This window comes from Anabrus simplex, chromosome 2 (assembly GCF_040414725.1).
Source record: "Anabrus simplex isolate iqAnaSimp1 chromosome 2, ASM4041472v1, whole genome shotgun sequence".
In the NCBI taxonomy this organism is placed as follows: Eukaryota; Metazoa; Arthropoda; class Insecta; order Orthoptera; family Tettigoniidae; genus Anabrus; species Anabrus simplex.
The window spans coordinates 1,168,752,737-1,168,769,815 of NC_090266.1; the positions used below are offsets into that span (position 1 = coordinate 1,168,752,737).

General features: G+C 39.3%; 1 protein-coding gene across 9 annotated transcripts in view; it reads left to right on the top strand.

Annotated features, from left to right (window-relative positions):
- The window catches only part of LOC136863383 (solute carrier family 2, facilitated glucose transporter member 5), a 437,285-nt gene that overhangs the window by 373,108 nt on the left and 47,098 nt on the right, over positions 1-17,079 (top strand). For all 9 annotated transcript variants that reach the window (XM_067139788.2, XM_067139789.2, XM_067139787.2 and 6 more), the window contains 2 exons: positions 15,931-16,055; positions 16,484-16,624. In XM_067139788.2, the coding sequence (XP_066995889.2) occupies positions 15,931-16,055; positions 16,484-16,624 (266 nt within the window). The remainder of the gene's footprint in view (positions 1-15,930; positions 16,056-16,483; positions 16,625-17,079) is intronic.

The window sequence follows — 17,079 nt, forward strand, 5'->3', positions numbered from 1 at the left end:
CCTATAAAAGGGGTCATATTCCTAGAGATAAAAAATGGCATAACTTGAAAACCATACGTAATATGATTTCCATACTTTGTAGTCGAATAAGCAGAAATATGTAGTATAAATGCCTAATAGAAACTTTTTTGATCAAACCTTTTCTTTTAAGCTACAAAAGTTTTTCCTTTCTCCTAAAAAGTAAGGATTTTGGAATGTGTACCCTTTTCAACTCGCAGATTCAATTGCAATTGCTTATTTTCCCTACTACCCCAGTTAGGAGCTTTTGATCTTTTCTTAAGCTTTTCCATTTCTTTTTTGGAGTTCATTACACAAGCAAGCTGAAGAAATGTTGATATCAGTATAAGCAAATTTCCAGCTGTCTCAGTGTTGCTACTGCCTTTTCGATGTGCCGTGCTAATGTGCGACTTTCCGGAAAGTTTTGCTCGTAGATAACCAGCAGAAGCGATCATAAAGGCGGTGAACGTGTGAAATACGTCGGTGAACTGCAGGAAGAGATTCCTACACCTTGGAACGAGTGTATACGTGCTGTAGTTATACAATGTGTATACCTCGTTTGTTAGTAAGAAAAATGTAAAACGCTTATACAGGGTTTATTCACTGTATAACTAAACAAGAGTTAAACAGCTGTATAAGGACTTATTAGTAAGACGGTGTGAGTAGAACTTTTCTACAGACTAGAAATCTTAATCTTCTCAATGGCCCAGATACTAGAGGTATCTTCTTTACAATTTGATCAAGCTCTACCCAGCTTAAATGTTCATCTGTTATACCCAAATATTTAAAGTGATAGACCTCACCTATTTCTGTGTTTTAATATATCTCTGAATGATCAATGCATTTTTATACTCTGGTAGTTATCATATATTTAGTTTTGACGTTCATAGTTAAATTTGATATTGAGCCACTTGTTTATTATGATTGTCTTCTTACATATTATTGATTATGGAGTCCACTTTGTCACCAGTATAGAATACATTTATATTATCAGCGTAAAGCATAATTTTACATTTAACCCCATGAAGGTCACGGCGCAATATATTGCGTGTAGCGGTAAGTGCCGCTGTGATTACGGCGCAATATACAGCGTGTCAGAATTTGAAGCGATATATCTTCGTAACTGCATGTCTTTGGACAATGATTGAAAAACGGATAGCTCCCTAAGTCTGTTGGCTATATTTTGAAGTCGTTAGGTTATCACCACCACGGGGAGCGCTGGAAATGAAAAGTTTTAAGCGGATGTCTTCAGCTTTAGCGAGTCAATTGCAAATAGTTGAACATGGCTGCGCAAAGTTGAGCTGACTTGCTTACAAGCGAGAATACAGTTCGTGAAATTCTTATGAATACTGAAAGTAATTGTCCAGTATTTGAAGACAGTGATGAAGACGATGTAGGAGGTATATTTGGAAATAATTCAAGTGGTGAAGACTTAAATGAAAGTGAGGATGAGGTCTTACAGCCGCCACGTCCGATGCGAACGAATGTAAATAAAGCGCCTAGTAATCGCAGAGTTTGGGAAGACGAGACTATAACTAACCAATTCACACCAACCGCTTTTAACTTCAATGGCAGTAAGTCAGGAATTCAGAATGTTTCACTGACTAAAAATTCTTCAGAAACTGACATTTTCAAAAAAATTGTTGTCCGCCTCTTTGGTGTAGTGGTTAGTGTGATTAGCTGCCACCCATAGAGGCCCAGTTTCCATTCCCGGCCCTGCCACGAAATTTGAAAAGTGGTACGAGGGCTGTAACGGGGTCCACTCAGCCTCGGGAGGTCAACTGAGTAGAGGTGAGTTAGATTCCCACCTCAGCCATCCTGGAATTTGTTTTCCGTGGTTTCCCATTTCTCCTCCAGGAAAATGCCGGGATGGTACCTAACTGAAGGCCACAGCCGCTTCCTTCCCTCTTCCTTGCCTATCCTTTCCAATCTTCCCATCCCCCACAAAGGCCCCTGTTCAGCATAGCAGGTGAGGCCTCCCGGGCGAGGTACTGGTCTTTCTCCCCAGTTGTATCCCCCGACCCAATGTCTCGCGCTCCAGGACACCGCCCTTGAAGCGGTAGAGGTGGGGTTCCTCGCTGAATCCGAGGGAAAAACCAACCCTGGAGGGTAAGCATATTAATTAAGCAAGTAAAAATTGTTCCTTGTACCTTGTTTTGAGGATTATCATACCAAAAAACATTACTAAAAATGGTTTCACAATTTTTATGCTCAAACTAGTTGTTTGATGTCTTGTTAACATACTATGTTAAATTCATTCGTTTCATTAAAATATAATGCCTCTTGAGGGTTGTTTTGCAAACATGTGCAATAACCTAAATTTTGGGGTGTGCAGTGGACTATGAAACCTGACTCTCAAAGGGTTAATTTTAGACTCTTCATATCATTTATGTATATCAGAAACAATGTAGGGCCCAAGATAGACCTCTGTGGAACCCCACAAGACACTTCTTGTTCAGTGCTTTGATAACCATCGATGGAAACAAATTGCTTCCTTCCACTAAGATAGCTGCTTAACCACTCCAATAAAACACCGTGGATTTCAGCGTCGTGGTTCACTGAATCGAAAGCTTTAGCGAGATTGATAAATAATCCAGCCTCTATCTGGTTACTGTCATTGCTTTCCTGAAGCATCGACAGAGGGAGAGTTCAGTACTGGAATTCTGACTTAGCAAATTTTAGTGCCTGCGGTATGACACCAGTTGCCATGGATTAAATTAATGTAACAAGCTGAGTTATTGGCTGTTCATCAAACATTTTGATCATAGTAATCCCGTCTACTCTACAGATTCTTTTTATTTTTTAAATTCTTAATTATATATACGACTTCTGTGTTATCTGTTCGAAATAAGAGATTAAAGCTGCCGGTTACTATTCAGATCTATGAAATAGTGTGGTTATCGAATATGCATGTAAAATAGTCGGTGAATGAATTAGTAATTTTTGGTTTATTATTAATTACCATGTTGTACGTAGATGAAAGAAACGGAGCGAAACAAATAGTTGTTGAATCCAAAAAGAAGTCATGGGAAGATTTTGGTAATAACCTGGAAAGGCTAGGTCAAGCAGCAGGGAAACCTTTCTGGACAGTAATAAAGAATCTTACAAAGGGAGGGGAAAAAGGAAATGAACAGTGTTTTGAGTAATTCAGGTGAACTCATAATAGATCCCAGGGAATCACTGGAGAGGTGGAGGGAATATTTTGAACATCTTCTCAATGTAAAAGGAAATCATCCTGGTGGTGTTGCAAACAGCCAAGCTCATGGGGAGGAGGAAAATGATGATTGTGAAATTATGCTTGAGGAAGTGAAAAGGATAGTAAATAAACTCCATTTTCATAAGGCAGCAGAAATAGATGAAATTAGACCTGAAATGGTTAAGTATAGTGGGAAGGCAGGGATGAAATGGCTTCATAGAGTAGTAAAATTAACGTGGAGTGTTGGTAAGGTACCTTCAGATTGGACAAAAGCAGTAATTGCACCTATCTATAAGCAAGGAAACAGGAAGGATTGCAACAACTATCGAGGTATCTCATTGATTAGTGTACCAGGCAAAGTATTCACTGGCATCTTGGAAGGGAGGGTGCAATCAGTCGTTGAGAGGAAGTTGGATGAAAACCAGTGTGGTTTCAGACCACAGAGAGGCTGTCAGGATCAGATTTTCAGTATGCGCCAGGTAATTGAAAAATGCTACGAGAGGAATAGACAGTTGTGTTTATGTTTCATAGTTCTAGAGGTAGCATATGACAGGGTGCCGAGGGAAAAGTTGTTCACTATACTGGGGGACTATGGGATTGAGGGTAGATTATTAAAATCAAAGGCATTTATGTTGACTGAGAATTGATGGTAGAATGAGTTCTTGGTTCAGGGTACTTACAGGAGTTAGACAAGGCTGTAATCTTTCACCTTTGCTGTTCATAGTTTACATGGATCATCTGCTGAAAGGTATAAAATGGCAGGGAGGGATTCAGTTAGGTGGAAATGTAGTAAGCAGTTTGGCCTATGCTGACGACTTGGTCGTAATGGCAGACTGCCGAAAGCCTGCAATCTAATATCTTGGAACTTGAAAATAGGTGCAATGAGTATGGTATGAAAATTAGCCTCTCGAAGACTAAATTGATGTCAGTAGGTAAGAAATTCAACAGAATTGAATGTCAGCTTGGTGATACAAAGCTAGAACAGGTCGATAATTTCAAGTATTTAGGTTGTGTTTTTTCCCAGGATGGTAATATAGTAAGCGAGATTGAATCAAGGTGTAGTAAAGCTGATGCAGTGAGCTCGCAGTTGCGATCAGCAGTTTTCTGTAAGAAGGAAGTCAGCTCCCAGACGAAACGATCATTACATCGGTCTGTTTTCAGACCAACTTTGCTTTACGGGAGCGAAAGCTGGGTGGACTCAGGATATCTTATAAGTTAGAAGTAACAGACATGAAAGTAGCAAGAATGATTGTTCGTACAAACAGGTGGGAACAATGGCAGGAGGGTACTCGGAATGAGGAGATAAAGGCTAATTTAGGAATGAACTCGATGGATGAAGCTGTACGCATAAACCGGCTTCGGTGGTGGGGTCATGTGAGGCGAATGGAGGAGGATAGGTTACCTAGGAGAATAATGGACTCTGTTATGGAGGGCAAGAGAAGTAGAGGGAGACCAAGACGACGATGGTTAGACTCGGTTTCTAACGATTTAAAGATAAGAGGTATAGAATTAAATGAAGCCACAACACTAGTTGCAAATCGAGGATTGTGGCGACGTTTAGTAAATTCTCAGTGGCTTGCAGACTGAACGCTGAAAGGCATAACGGTCTGTAATGATAATGTATGTATGTTCAATATTGACAGATTTGGAAGTTTCTGATGTGTGCTTTTCATTATATATACTGTAATTTCGTTCAAAATTTCCCAAATTTCCTTGGGATTTTTATCATACACGTTTAATCTTTCAGAATATTTTGCCTCAAGTTTTCCTTGTAGAAATGCAGGAACATCCCTAAATTTCATTTATTCTTCTTTCAAGGGAATATTATCTTTGTGTTGCCCAATCTTAAAGTTTAGAGTGCAGTGTTATGTCGCTTAATGAGTTTTATCAGTTCAGATGATATCCTGGAAGTAGCAACATCTGTATTGGATGTTTTTTCTGTTTAATGGTATGACAATTGCATCTATTTGTGTTTTTTCTTTTTTTTTTAAATTTGAGCAATAAGAGCTGTACGTGTGGTTCATCTTAATATCCTGGGAAGAATATCTGGCGGACTCACTAGCATTGGTATCATTTATCTTTGTGTGTGCCTTTTTAAATGTACAGTGGGTGTTTAGGATATAGGTTATCATAGTATCTATGATAAGGATGTTACGATCACTTGTCATTATTTACATTCAAAATTGTTAAATATATTTTATCCGTGTTAACTACTACGTAATCCAGAAGAGCGATGTCAGTTGTTCGTATTGCATAAATTTTGTTTCACTGTGTGAACCCATAGCATGATACGATATTTATATACTGCTTTTTTAAAATGATCTTCAATGAAAGTGTCTATTTTTATCATTAATAAAAAATGGAGTTAGTCTTAAGAAATGACATTCCAAAGATGTTAAAAATGACATTGCATTGCCCCACATAGGATTGTATCCTCCAATTAAGTGCAGATTGTTTGAATTGAAATTACCAGCTGAGATGTCTCGTCAAATCTCAACCCAGATCAAGCACTTTCATTTCATATTTATTAAGTACTTTAAACACTAGATCGAATATTGGTTGTGGTGACACATTCAGGCAATTTCTCTGCAAGGGACGTTAAGCAAGTTCTTGATAACATTACTTATCGGAAATCTTACTGTATATTTCAGAACCTATTGGAGTTGCTGCTGCGTGTGTATTGTGAATAGTGTGGAATTTTTGCTACTCAACAGAACAAAAGTAATGTATCTACGAACATATGTTGGAGAGCTTACAGTGAAATCTCTCAACCATATATATCATACTAGCGTCTAGTGGTGAACGTCTGAAGTCGGATATGATTGCTTTTGTATGATCTATAATTGAGGACAATGAAGAAGTTACCTATGATTATTGCGTTAAAAGCTATTTCTCTCTAATGTTGAATGTTACCTCTGTAGGATTCTTATGGGGAAAATTATCCCGCTCCATGGATAACTAGTTCATTCTGCTCGTACGGGGGCTGGGTGTATTTGTAGTCTTCATCACCATTTCAACCTCATCACGGCACATCCTGGCACTAAAAGCCATACGCCATTTAATTTCATGGGGAAACTTGATCGGAAGTAGTCTTTTTCTTTTCAAGAAGCTGGAGATATAAAAGTCTGTATATTAAAATACATACATACATACATACATACATACATACATAATCATTATAGACTGTTATGCCTTTCAGCGTTCAGTCTGCAAGCCTCTGTGAATTTACTAAACGTTGCCACAATCCTCAATTTGCAGCTAGTGTTGTCCCCTCATTTAGTTCTATACCTCTTATCTTTAAATCGTTAGAAACAGTCTAACCATCGTCGTCTTGGTCTACCTCTACTTCTCTTACCCTCCATAACAGTCCATTTTTCTCCTAGGTAACCTATCCTCCTCCATTCGCCTCACATGACCCCACCACCGAAGCCAGTTTATGCGTACAGCTTCGTCCATAGAGTTCAATCCTAAATTAGCCTTTATCTCCTCATTCCGAGTACCCTCCTGCCATTGTTCCCACCTGTTTGTACCAGCAATCATTCTTGCTACTTTCATGTCTGTTACTTCTAACTTATGAATAAGATATCCTGAGTCCACTCAACTTTTGCCCCCGTAAAGCAACGTTGGTCTAAAAACAGACCGATGTAAAGATAGTTTTGTCTGGGAGTTGACTTCCTTCTTACAGAATACTGTTTATCACAACTGCGAGCTCACTGCATTAGCTTTACTACACCTTGATTCAATCTCGCTATTACCATCCTGGGAGAACACAAAACCTAAATACTTGAAATTATCGACCTGTTCTAGCTTTGTATCACCAATCTGACATTCTATTCTGTTGAATTTCTTACCTACTGACATCAATTTAGTCTTAGAGAGGCTAATTTTCATACTGTACTCATCTTGCCTATTTTCAAGTTCCAAGATATTAGACTGCAGGCTTTTGACACAATCTGCCATTAAGACTAAGTTGTCAGCATAGGCCAGGCTGCTTACTACATTTCCACCTAACTGAATCCTTCCCTGCCATTTTATATCTTTCAGCAGATGATCCATGTAAACTACGAACAGCAAAGGTGAAAGATTACAGCCTTGTCTAACTCCAGTAAGTACCCTGAAGCAAGAACTCATTCTATCAATCCTCACTGAAGCCCAATTGTCAACATAAATGCCTGTGATTGATTTTAATAATCTACCTTTAATTCCATAGTCCCCCAGTATAGCGAACATCTTTTCCCTCGGTACCCTGTCGTATGCTTTCTCTAGATCTACGAAACATAAACACAACTGCCTATTCCTCTCGTAGAATTTTTCAATTACTTGGCGCATACTGACAGTCTGATCCTAACAGCCTTTCTGTGGTCTGAAACCACACTGGTTTTCATCCAACTTCCTCTTGACAACTGATCGCACCCTCCCTTCCAAGATGCCAGTGAATACTTTGCCTGGTTTACTAATCAATGAGATACCTTGATAGTTGTGGCAATCCTTCCTGTTCCCTTGCTTATAGATAGGTGCAATTACTGCTTTTGTCCAGTATGCAGGTACCTTACCAACACTCCACGCTAATTTTACTACTGTATGAAGCCATTTCATCCCTGCCTTCCCATTATACTTTACCATTTCAGGTCTAATTTCATCTATTCTGCTGCTTTATAACAATGGAGTTTATTTACCATCCTTTCCACTTCCTCAAGCGTAATTTCACAATCATCATTTTCCTCCTCCCCATGAGCTTGCCTGTTCGCTACACCACCAGGATGATTTCCTTTTACATTGAGATGATGTTCAATATATTCCCTCCACCTGTCCAGTGATTCCCTGGGATCTATTGAGAGTTCACCTGAATTACTCAAAACGCTGTTCATTTCCTTTTTCCCTCCCTCCCACCCTAAGATTCTTTAATACTGTCCAGAAAGGTTTCCCTGCTACTTGACCTAGCCTTTCCAGGTTATTACCAAAATCTTCCCAAGACTTCTTTTTGGATTCAACAACTTGTTTCGCTCTGTTTCTTTCATCTACGTATAAATTCCTGTCTGCCTCGACCCTTGTTTGGAGCCATTTCTGATAAGCCTTCTTTTTACGTTTACAAGCTGCTCTCACTTCATCATTCCACCAAGATGTTCGCCTTTTCCCATCTTTACACACAGTTGTTCCTAGGCAATCCCTTGCTGTTTCTACTACAGCATCCCTGTATGCCACCCATTCACTGTCTATATTCTGAATCTCCTTACTGTCCTCTGTTGGAAATTTCTCACTAATCATATTGATGTACTTCTGTCTAATTTCTTCGTCCTAGAGATTTTCTACTTCTATTCGTTTGCAGACAGATTTCACTTTCTCTATCCTAGGCCTAGAGATACATAGTTCACTACAGGTCAGATAGTGGTCTGTATCATCGAAAAATCCCTGGAAAACTCATACATTCCTAACAGATTTCCTGAATTCAAAGTCTGTTAAGATATAGTCTCTTATGGATCTGGTACCTCTAGCCTCCCATGTGTAGCGGTGAATAGCCTCATGTTGAAGAATGTATTTGCAACAGCTAAACCCATACTAGCACAGAAGTCCAACAAACGCTTCCCATTCCCATTAGCTTCCATATCTTCCCCACATTTACCAATCACCCTTTCGTATCCTTCAGTTCTATTTCCAACTCTCGCGTTGAAATTGCCCATTAGTACTATTTTATCCTTGCTCTTGACCCTGACCACAATGTCACTCAATGCTTCATAAAACTTGTCAACTTCATCCTCATCTGCACCCTCACATGGTGAATACACGGAGACAATTCTAGTCCTAATTCCTCCAACTGCCAAATCTACCGACATTCGCTCATTTACGTGCCTAACAGAAACTATGTTGCGTGCAATGATATTCCTGATAGAGCCCTACCCCAGACTCTGCCCTTCCCTTTCGAACACCCGTCAAGTACACTCCAGAATCTCCTATCTCTTCCTTATCTCCCCTTACCTGAATATCACTCCTAGCACATCCAGATGCATCCTCTTTGCTGACTCAGCCAGTTGTACTTTTTCTTCCATAAGCCCCATTAATATTGATAGCTCCCCATCGAATTCCATTTCGTTCGCCAAGTTGTTTCAAAGGAACCCCTCTCCTGTCAAATGGGAGTGGGACTCCATTACTCCTATAGGTCCGAGGCTTGCTTAAAATGTTCTGAGCTCGGTATATTCATGAAGCAGGGTACTACCCTACTTGCACATCCTCCAATTGAGGATCTCTCCTCTAACGGGTTATGGACCACCGGTGAATTGTATAGTCCTAGCCGCCTGAGCTCAAGGCGGGCCAAGACTCAGAATATGTCCGAGATGCCCACTCCCACTCCATAGCAAATGGTATCCCGACTCTCAAGACCACTTACTAGGCCACTCAGCCGTTGCCCATGGTTCACGAACTAGGACGCGACTACAGTAACCCACACCATGAACCATTAAAAAAAAATTTAAAAATAAATACCAGCACAATTTTATGTGTATCTTAATTTTTGCCTCTTAATTTGTTCCTACAAGGTTGGGACAAAAGTCATGCAAACTATTTTTTCTTGAAGATACCAGTCCGGTTGAAAAATGTGACATATACAGACGAAAGGACAAGGTGTTAACTACATGTGTGGACAATGAATAGCACTGAAATATCATATCACTAATTTATTACGTTAGTATACAGGGCAATATGGCCTTCCCGGTGCAAAAGAATAACACAGTACACATAAAGTTGACATGACAAACCTGGGCCTAAAGACCCTCAAAGTAGTCCCCTGCTACTGACACCACACGCTGCCAACGATGTGGGATGCGCTGAATACCATCTGTTTCAGCATTTGCCGCACCATGTGTGAATCAGGTCACCTGTTGGCGCACAGCATTAGCAATGTCCTCTCGCGTTGCAAACCGCCTACCACGTAGTGGTTCCTTAATCTTTCGAATGAGATCAAAGTCACAGGGCGAAATGTCGGGAGAGTACGGTGGATGCTCCAATTCTTCCCATCCCCAACGTCGCAGTAGCTGCCCTACACACTCTGCTCTATGTGGTTTTGCATTATCGTGCAGGATTATTGCACTGTCCAAGATCTGGACGTTTCTCGCGAACGCCACGTCATACCTGTCGCACTAGGAAGTCCCTGTGATACTGTGCGGTCACTGTTCTGCCATGTGGAACAAAGTGGCAAACAATGACACCCCTGACGTCATACGCGACTATCACCATCAATTTGACTGGGGAAGGATTCTGAGCAACTTCTGCCTCCTTGGTGATCCAGCATGTCGCCACTCTGTGGACTTTACGTTTCAGTTCTGGTACATATGGTATACCTAATTTCATCAGTTCTGAAAGTTGTCAAAATATTCCTTGCTATTTTTATTTTGTCAGTAATTAAGCTAATTTTATTTACTTTTCAACAATAAAAGCTAAACCATTGTTACCTGGTGGCATATATCCAGTAAAAAATTTTATTTTTAGATATGTGCAAGTAACATGAGTTATTGTTCTGCTGAAAACTTTTGTTTATATCAAAGCATGGATGCTTGGCAAAATTTCATCCTGCTACTTTAACAAGTACTGCCTAGCCTACATACGTAATTTACACATCAGTTTGTAAAGGACAGAGCTACCATGAATTCCATATTACTGGGAGTCAGAGCAGTTCTCCTGTCATTTTATATTGCAGTATGTTGAAAATTACCACGCTATCAACAGTACTTACTGGCATCCAATAAAGCCTTCACTGCAGCTTCCACAAAATTATCATATTCTGAATTAAAGGGAAAAAAATGGCAATCACATCCGTATCTTTACCTGCTGTACATAAAGTACAAACTAGATCCCTAAACACTGAGTGATTAAAAATATTCTGATGTTGAAAGTTCTCATAGGATGGAAATTCTCTTTTAGACAAGAGGCTTGATAGTTTTCTAATCTCCTTTCATTATGCTTCTTGGATCAGTGATGAAACATAATTTCATCAACAATTTTGCAAATTTGATAAATAGCATTTTGAGTAAAATTTTGCACAACTTTTGCACTGCGCTTTGCAAAACCATATGCCTGTAATGATAACATATTGTAGTAGTACTCCTTAACTCACAAATTTATATTTTATTATTTTAAACTAAATTTAAATGCACGATTAAATAAAATTAGAGCTTATTTTAAAATTAGTTACATGCTGGTCACGAATGTTTTTGCATTGGGTCATCTAGACTGAGCAGGTACACTTTGTGGACATAAATGCTGTTAAGAACTCTGTACCAATAATGCAGGGTATTTTATTTACTCTGCCACCACCTGGGACTTGCTCATTCAAATACAGAGCAGTGTGTACTAGAGATACGTAGTTACGGTTACAGCTGGCAGATAAACTGAAACTAAAATGTTTTATATTGCAGATCCAGTATTAATTTGACTAAGGGTCACTATTGTTGCAGATCTAATAAGTGCACTGCCAACAGTTTACTCATCTCATTAGCGAATAGAAAAATAATTTTTAAAATAGTAAAAACAAACATGCTGTTAGGTGAGGTAGTGAATGAGTCATAAAGGAATCCCTCAAAATATCAGAAAATGCATACATAATGGGTGGTATAAATAAAACCTAAGTTCTAAGTATACACTTGTGAGCATGAGCATTTAGGAGTATAATCTCAGCCCAAGTATTGTGTACTCGGTGTGGTAAGAATATAGTTTCTTTCGTTCTTCCGTCCATTGTTCACCGGAATGGATCCCTTAAATTTTGGTAGGGCATAATTCTCTCCCAGCGTGTGTGCATAAAGCTGCGTACTGGTACATCTGCTTCAGGTCTTACCTAACCTGAAAAAGACCAAATAGGTAGGAACTGCACCTAGGTTCAATAACTCCACTGATTCTAAAATAACTATTCTGAACAATATCCATGCATGAGCACCTCATCAACACACCAAAATGTACGTATAATACACAACACACAATACCGCTGGAAGACTCCATATTTACAATAGTCCTAAACCAAAAGCAAGGACCAAGCTACCATTTGCAGTCAGAATTATAAAGGTACAGTATTGATGTGATATAACAAGTGCCATTAACAAGAATATGAAAGTTGTGTTGATAAACTGAGACAGTGAAGGGTATTTATCTACATGTATATGCTCTGTAATTGTTCTTCCTGGTGAACTCTGGTGCCCATACCACGGACATTGTTTCCCTGTGGTTCTTTTAGCCTTTTCTGTGAACGTGTGCTTTGCAACCAGAGTTCCAAAAACCTTGCGATCCGTCATGGTATCTTCTCTGTGGATGTTCATTTCTTTTAAGTCCTGCGTTATTTCCTCAACTAGCTGATTTTGACCTCCTTTGAATTAATTTTGCCAAGCAGTTTTTCTCATGTCTTGTGTCCATTCTACAGATGTGGCCATAGAATTTAAATCGTCTCCTGCGTACGGTATCGGTGAATTTGTCGATTGCTTTGTACAAATCTACAGTTTTTCTTTTGATCCATATATCATTTACTTGAACGGGGCCATATATTTTCCTAAGAATTTTTAGTTCTTGTTTTTCAATTTCATCAATTCCTAGAAATGTGGTTTGAGGCATACAAGGCTTCCAGAAGAACAGTCTTGCAATGCCGAAGTTTTGTATTTCATGACATCACTCTTTTATTATAGGGATTCCTTGTTATTCAGTATGCTTTCAGGAGTTTGTTGGCTCTTTCTAAATTAGCTTTCCTGTCCAATCCGGATGGTACAGTGATTTCTCCTAAATATTTGAAGGAAGGGACCTGTGAGATTATTCCATAATTTGTCTGTATGGGGATCTTTGGATATTCTGGTGTCCATTAGCCATGAGTCTTCTTATACGATATTTGGAGGCCTGTCTTTGATGCTGTCTCATGTAACTTCTCTGTGGCATACCTGGTTTCTTCACTAGCCTTGGTAAAGATAGCTAGATTAGCAAAAGCTAGGCACTTCACGTTAATTCTTTGTCCCAGAGTACCAGTGTTTATACCTTCAATTTCTTTTCCCCATTCCCTGATGACTTTGTCTAACACTAAGTTAAAAAGTATCGGGAAGAGGCCCATCTCCTTGTCGAACTCCTGTATTTACTTCAAAAGTCTCTGTGATAGTTCACTAGAAACTTCACTTGAGATGTTGTGTCTGTGAGAGTCTGGCGGATTAATTCTGTGGTCTTGTCCACACTTAGCTCTCCTAGGATGTCCACAACAGTTTCTGTCGAGTCGTACGCCTTCTTAAAGTCCAAAGGTGACAAAATATGGTTGTACTGTGGCATGTCCTTAATGTCGTCTTAAGACTACAAATTTTCACAGAGCACGATCTACCTTTTCTGAAGCATGCTTGGTATTCACCAATCAAATGATCTGTTGTTCAACTCTGTTTAATAGCGCTTTAGAGAACCTTGTATATAACTGGTAAAAGGGATATGTCTCTGTAGTTGTTGGTCCGCTCGATCGCCTTTCTTATGTAAGGGATGGATAATGGCATTTTTCCAGTCCTTCAGAATCATGGTGTCCCATATTTTTGTTATGAGTGTATGAATTCTTCTGATGAGGTAATCTCCACCTATTTTCAACATATCTGCAGTTATGCCATCCTTCCCAGGGGCTTTGTTTTTGAGCGATTGGATTATCTCTTATTTCTTGTTGTTGGGGGTTGTGAGTCTGAGTTTGGAGGTCTTTTAATTGGTGGATCGCAGTTCACTAGATTTTGGAAATAGTCGGCCAGTATCTTGCAGTTCTCTTTACCGTTTCTCTAGTGATCATTTAGGTTGACGAAGACTTAATGTTAGTGGTTTGTACCCTGATAAGTCCTCACGGAATGTCTGGTAGAAATTCTGAGTTTTTCTGGAAATCCTGATCTATCTCTGCAAGTCTGTTTTTCTCGTATGTACGTTTTTTGCGGCAGATTGTTCTTGAGGTCAGTTTGAGTCTTCAGGAAATTCTCGCATCTGATTCCATGCTTTGATTCTGTCATTGATAGCTTCATCACAGGTTGTGTTCCACCATCTGTGTTTACGTTTCCTGGGTGATGGTCTGAATTTCATTGCTGATGACTGTGTTGTGAATGTCTGGCCACACCTTAGGATCTTGATCGTGTATGTTGCGTATGAAAACGTCAGCGTTCTTCCTCAGGCAGTCCAGATCCACTCTTCGAAATTGGTTGTCTATAGGTCTGGATCTGTTTCGTTGGAACTTAACCTTGATTTGCATAAGGTAACGATCCGAATCGAGAACTTCCTTCCGTACTTTAACATTTTGAATCTCAAGCATATTCTTTACGGAAATAGCAACATGATCAATCTGGAATTTCCGTAGTAATGGGTTAGGTGATCTCCCAAGTTTTCTTTTTATATAAAGATCTCATAAAATGCGTGGTTTTGAGTCTCGGCACGAATGACATGCAAAAGCTTTAGACGTTCTCCATATTCATTAGTCCGCCGATGTGCAGGATGAAGTCCTACGATTGATCTGTATTACTTATCTCTGCCAACCTGTGCATTAAAATCCCCTAATAAGATTTTAACATGATGTTTAGGTATCTTCCTAGTAGTTTCTTCAAGCAGTTCCCAAGTCGTCTTCTTTCTGTGGAATTTTTCTTATTGTCTATGTTAGTGGGGGCATGGGCATTTATCAAGGCATATGCTTTGTTGCTTGATTTCACTGAGCACAGATTTTCACATGGTGATGTAAAGTCTATAACTGAATCTAAGATGGTATTCCTTACTCCAAAGGCTATCCCGAGTATTGATAAATACCCTTTGATATTTAATGGCTGGTTTACCCTTAAATATCCACAAGTTTTCAGAATCAGTGGTTCTCATCTTGGAATCTGGTTTCTTGGTTCGCTGGGATTTGAATATCAAATTTGTCCAGGGCATCAGTCAGTTGTTTTGTTTTCGGTGGGGTGTTGATGTTAATAGTACCAAGGAAGTTCCTTTTTGGGGGAGGGGGGGGGGGGGCAAAGAGATTTTGAGAAGCTTCGATCCTTCTCTGAAGCATGATGCTCCCGATCCCCCATAATCCGACGATTCGGAGAAATCGGATGTGCGTCCGGGGCCTGGGGTAGTTGCATTGGTAGTGTGTGTTCCATCATGCCAGGGTTACAAGTTGAAAATACAACTAGTGTTGATCTTTTGGGGAAGGTCACGAAAATACAACTCGATTGTTGAGATTGAGAGGTGCCTCGACGTTCTTGGCTGTGGGTAGGCTTTTCCTCCTAACCCAAAAGGTTAAGTTTTCCCCACAAACACTCGGTTGGCTGATTGCAGTGGTTTCCCACTGGGCGATGGGGTCTCCACATCCCTATGCCTATGCTTTGTTGTTGTTGTTGTTGTTGTTGTTGTTGTTGTTGTTGATAATAATAATAATAATAATAATAATAATAATAATAATAATATTATTATTATTATTATTATTATTATTATTATTATTATTATTATTATTATTATTATTATTGCTGCATGCTGGTAATTTTATCATACATGGACATTATTAAACAGCCACTTTTCCTCTTAAGACTGTAAAATTCACTATTTAACTATTGCCTCTTCTGAAAAGTAAGTCTCTGATTGTTACTTTACTTAAAGCAAATTCAAGCAGGGGGAGTATTTTGAACTTCAGTACTTTCTTTTACAAATAGGAAATCTTCACTGCCATGTATTAACCTAGAATTAAATGGACAGTTTAGATTAGTGGTATGACCTTTGACACTGTCATTTCTTGATTTTTATAGGAAAGGAGCTGTTGCAACAACTTCTTCCCTGGCACTTACTGCAGCAATCCTGTTTGTATCGGCACGCCCTGCTGGTTCAGTGGAAATGTTGCTCTTAGCACGTTTGCTTATGGGCTTGTCATCAGGTGAGTAAAGAGAAATATTATTACCTAGTTAACAGCTTTATGATCGATGCTGTTGCTGAGACTACTTCTTACCTACTGCATTTTGGTTGGTGTATAGTACACGAACCTTTTCTTGAGCCCTTAGCTCCATAGTGCTGAATGGGAACTTGGGCCCAAGAAAAGGTTCGCGTATATATGTTGTACCAGAAAGCTTGATGGTATCAAGGAAGTGACTTGTCAAGAATCTGAAAAGGTACTTCTTTACAACAAAATTGTATTAAAGAAAGATCAGTTCTAAAACATGTCGCTTGTTTCTCTTTAAAGAATTCTGAATTTTATAAGCAAATTACTTGTGAGAATATTTATCCTTCTTTTAAACCATTTTTTAATATTTTGAATGTGGCAATAATATGTTAATTGTTCATCAATAAATATTTCATTTCACACAGGCCTAACTACCAGCACAATCCCTATGTACCTCACAGAGATAGCTCCTTTGTCCATCCGAGGAGCGATGGGTGTTCTGTGCCCCCTGGGACTGACTGTAGGTGTGCTTCTGGGACAAATCATGGGACTTCCATTCATCCTAGGTAAGTGTCCTTGCTCCCTCTTAACAAAAAAAGAAATTCAGGTTCAAAACTTCAGTTGAACTCTGAAGTCACATCTACAGTAATTTAGTATATTCTTCAAATTCCTTGCCAATATTTTCTGACAAAAAGTGAAATGCATTGTCTTTTATCACCAACTTCCCTGCTATCTGCGTGTCTTCATTCCAAATAGTCCTCTTCACTGCCATCTCGTCTGCCATGCACTGCAATTGAGAGCATTTGAGATCCTGTCTTTTTTTGAACCTTATAAAAATAGTTTTGTTCCAGACGGGAGAGTCCTAACAAATCTTCCCAAATGGCTTCTGGAGATGGTCTGATATTTCATAATTTAATTTACTTTACGTCGCATTGACGCAGATAGGTCTTATGGCGATGATGGGATAGAGAAAGGGCTAGGAGTGGGAAGGAAGCGGCAGTGGCCTTACGGTACAGTCCCA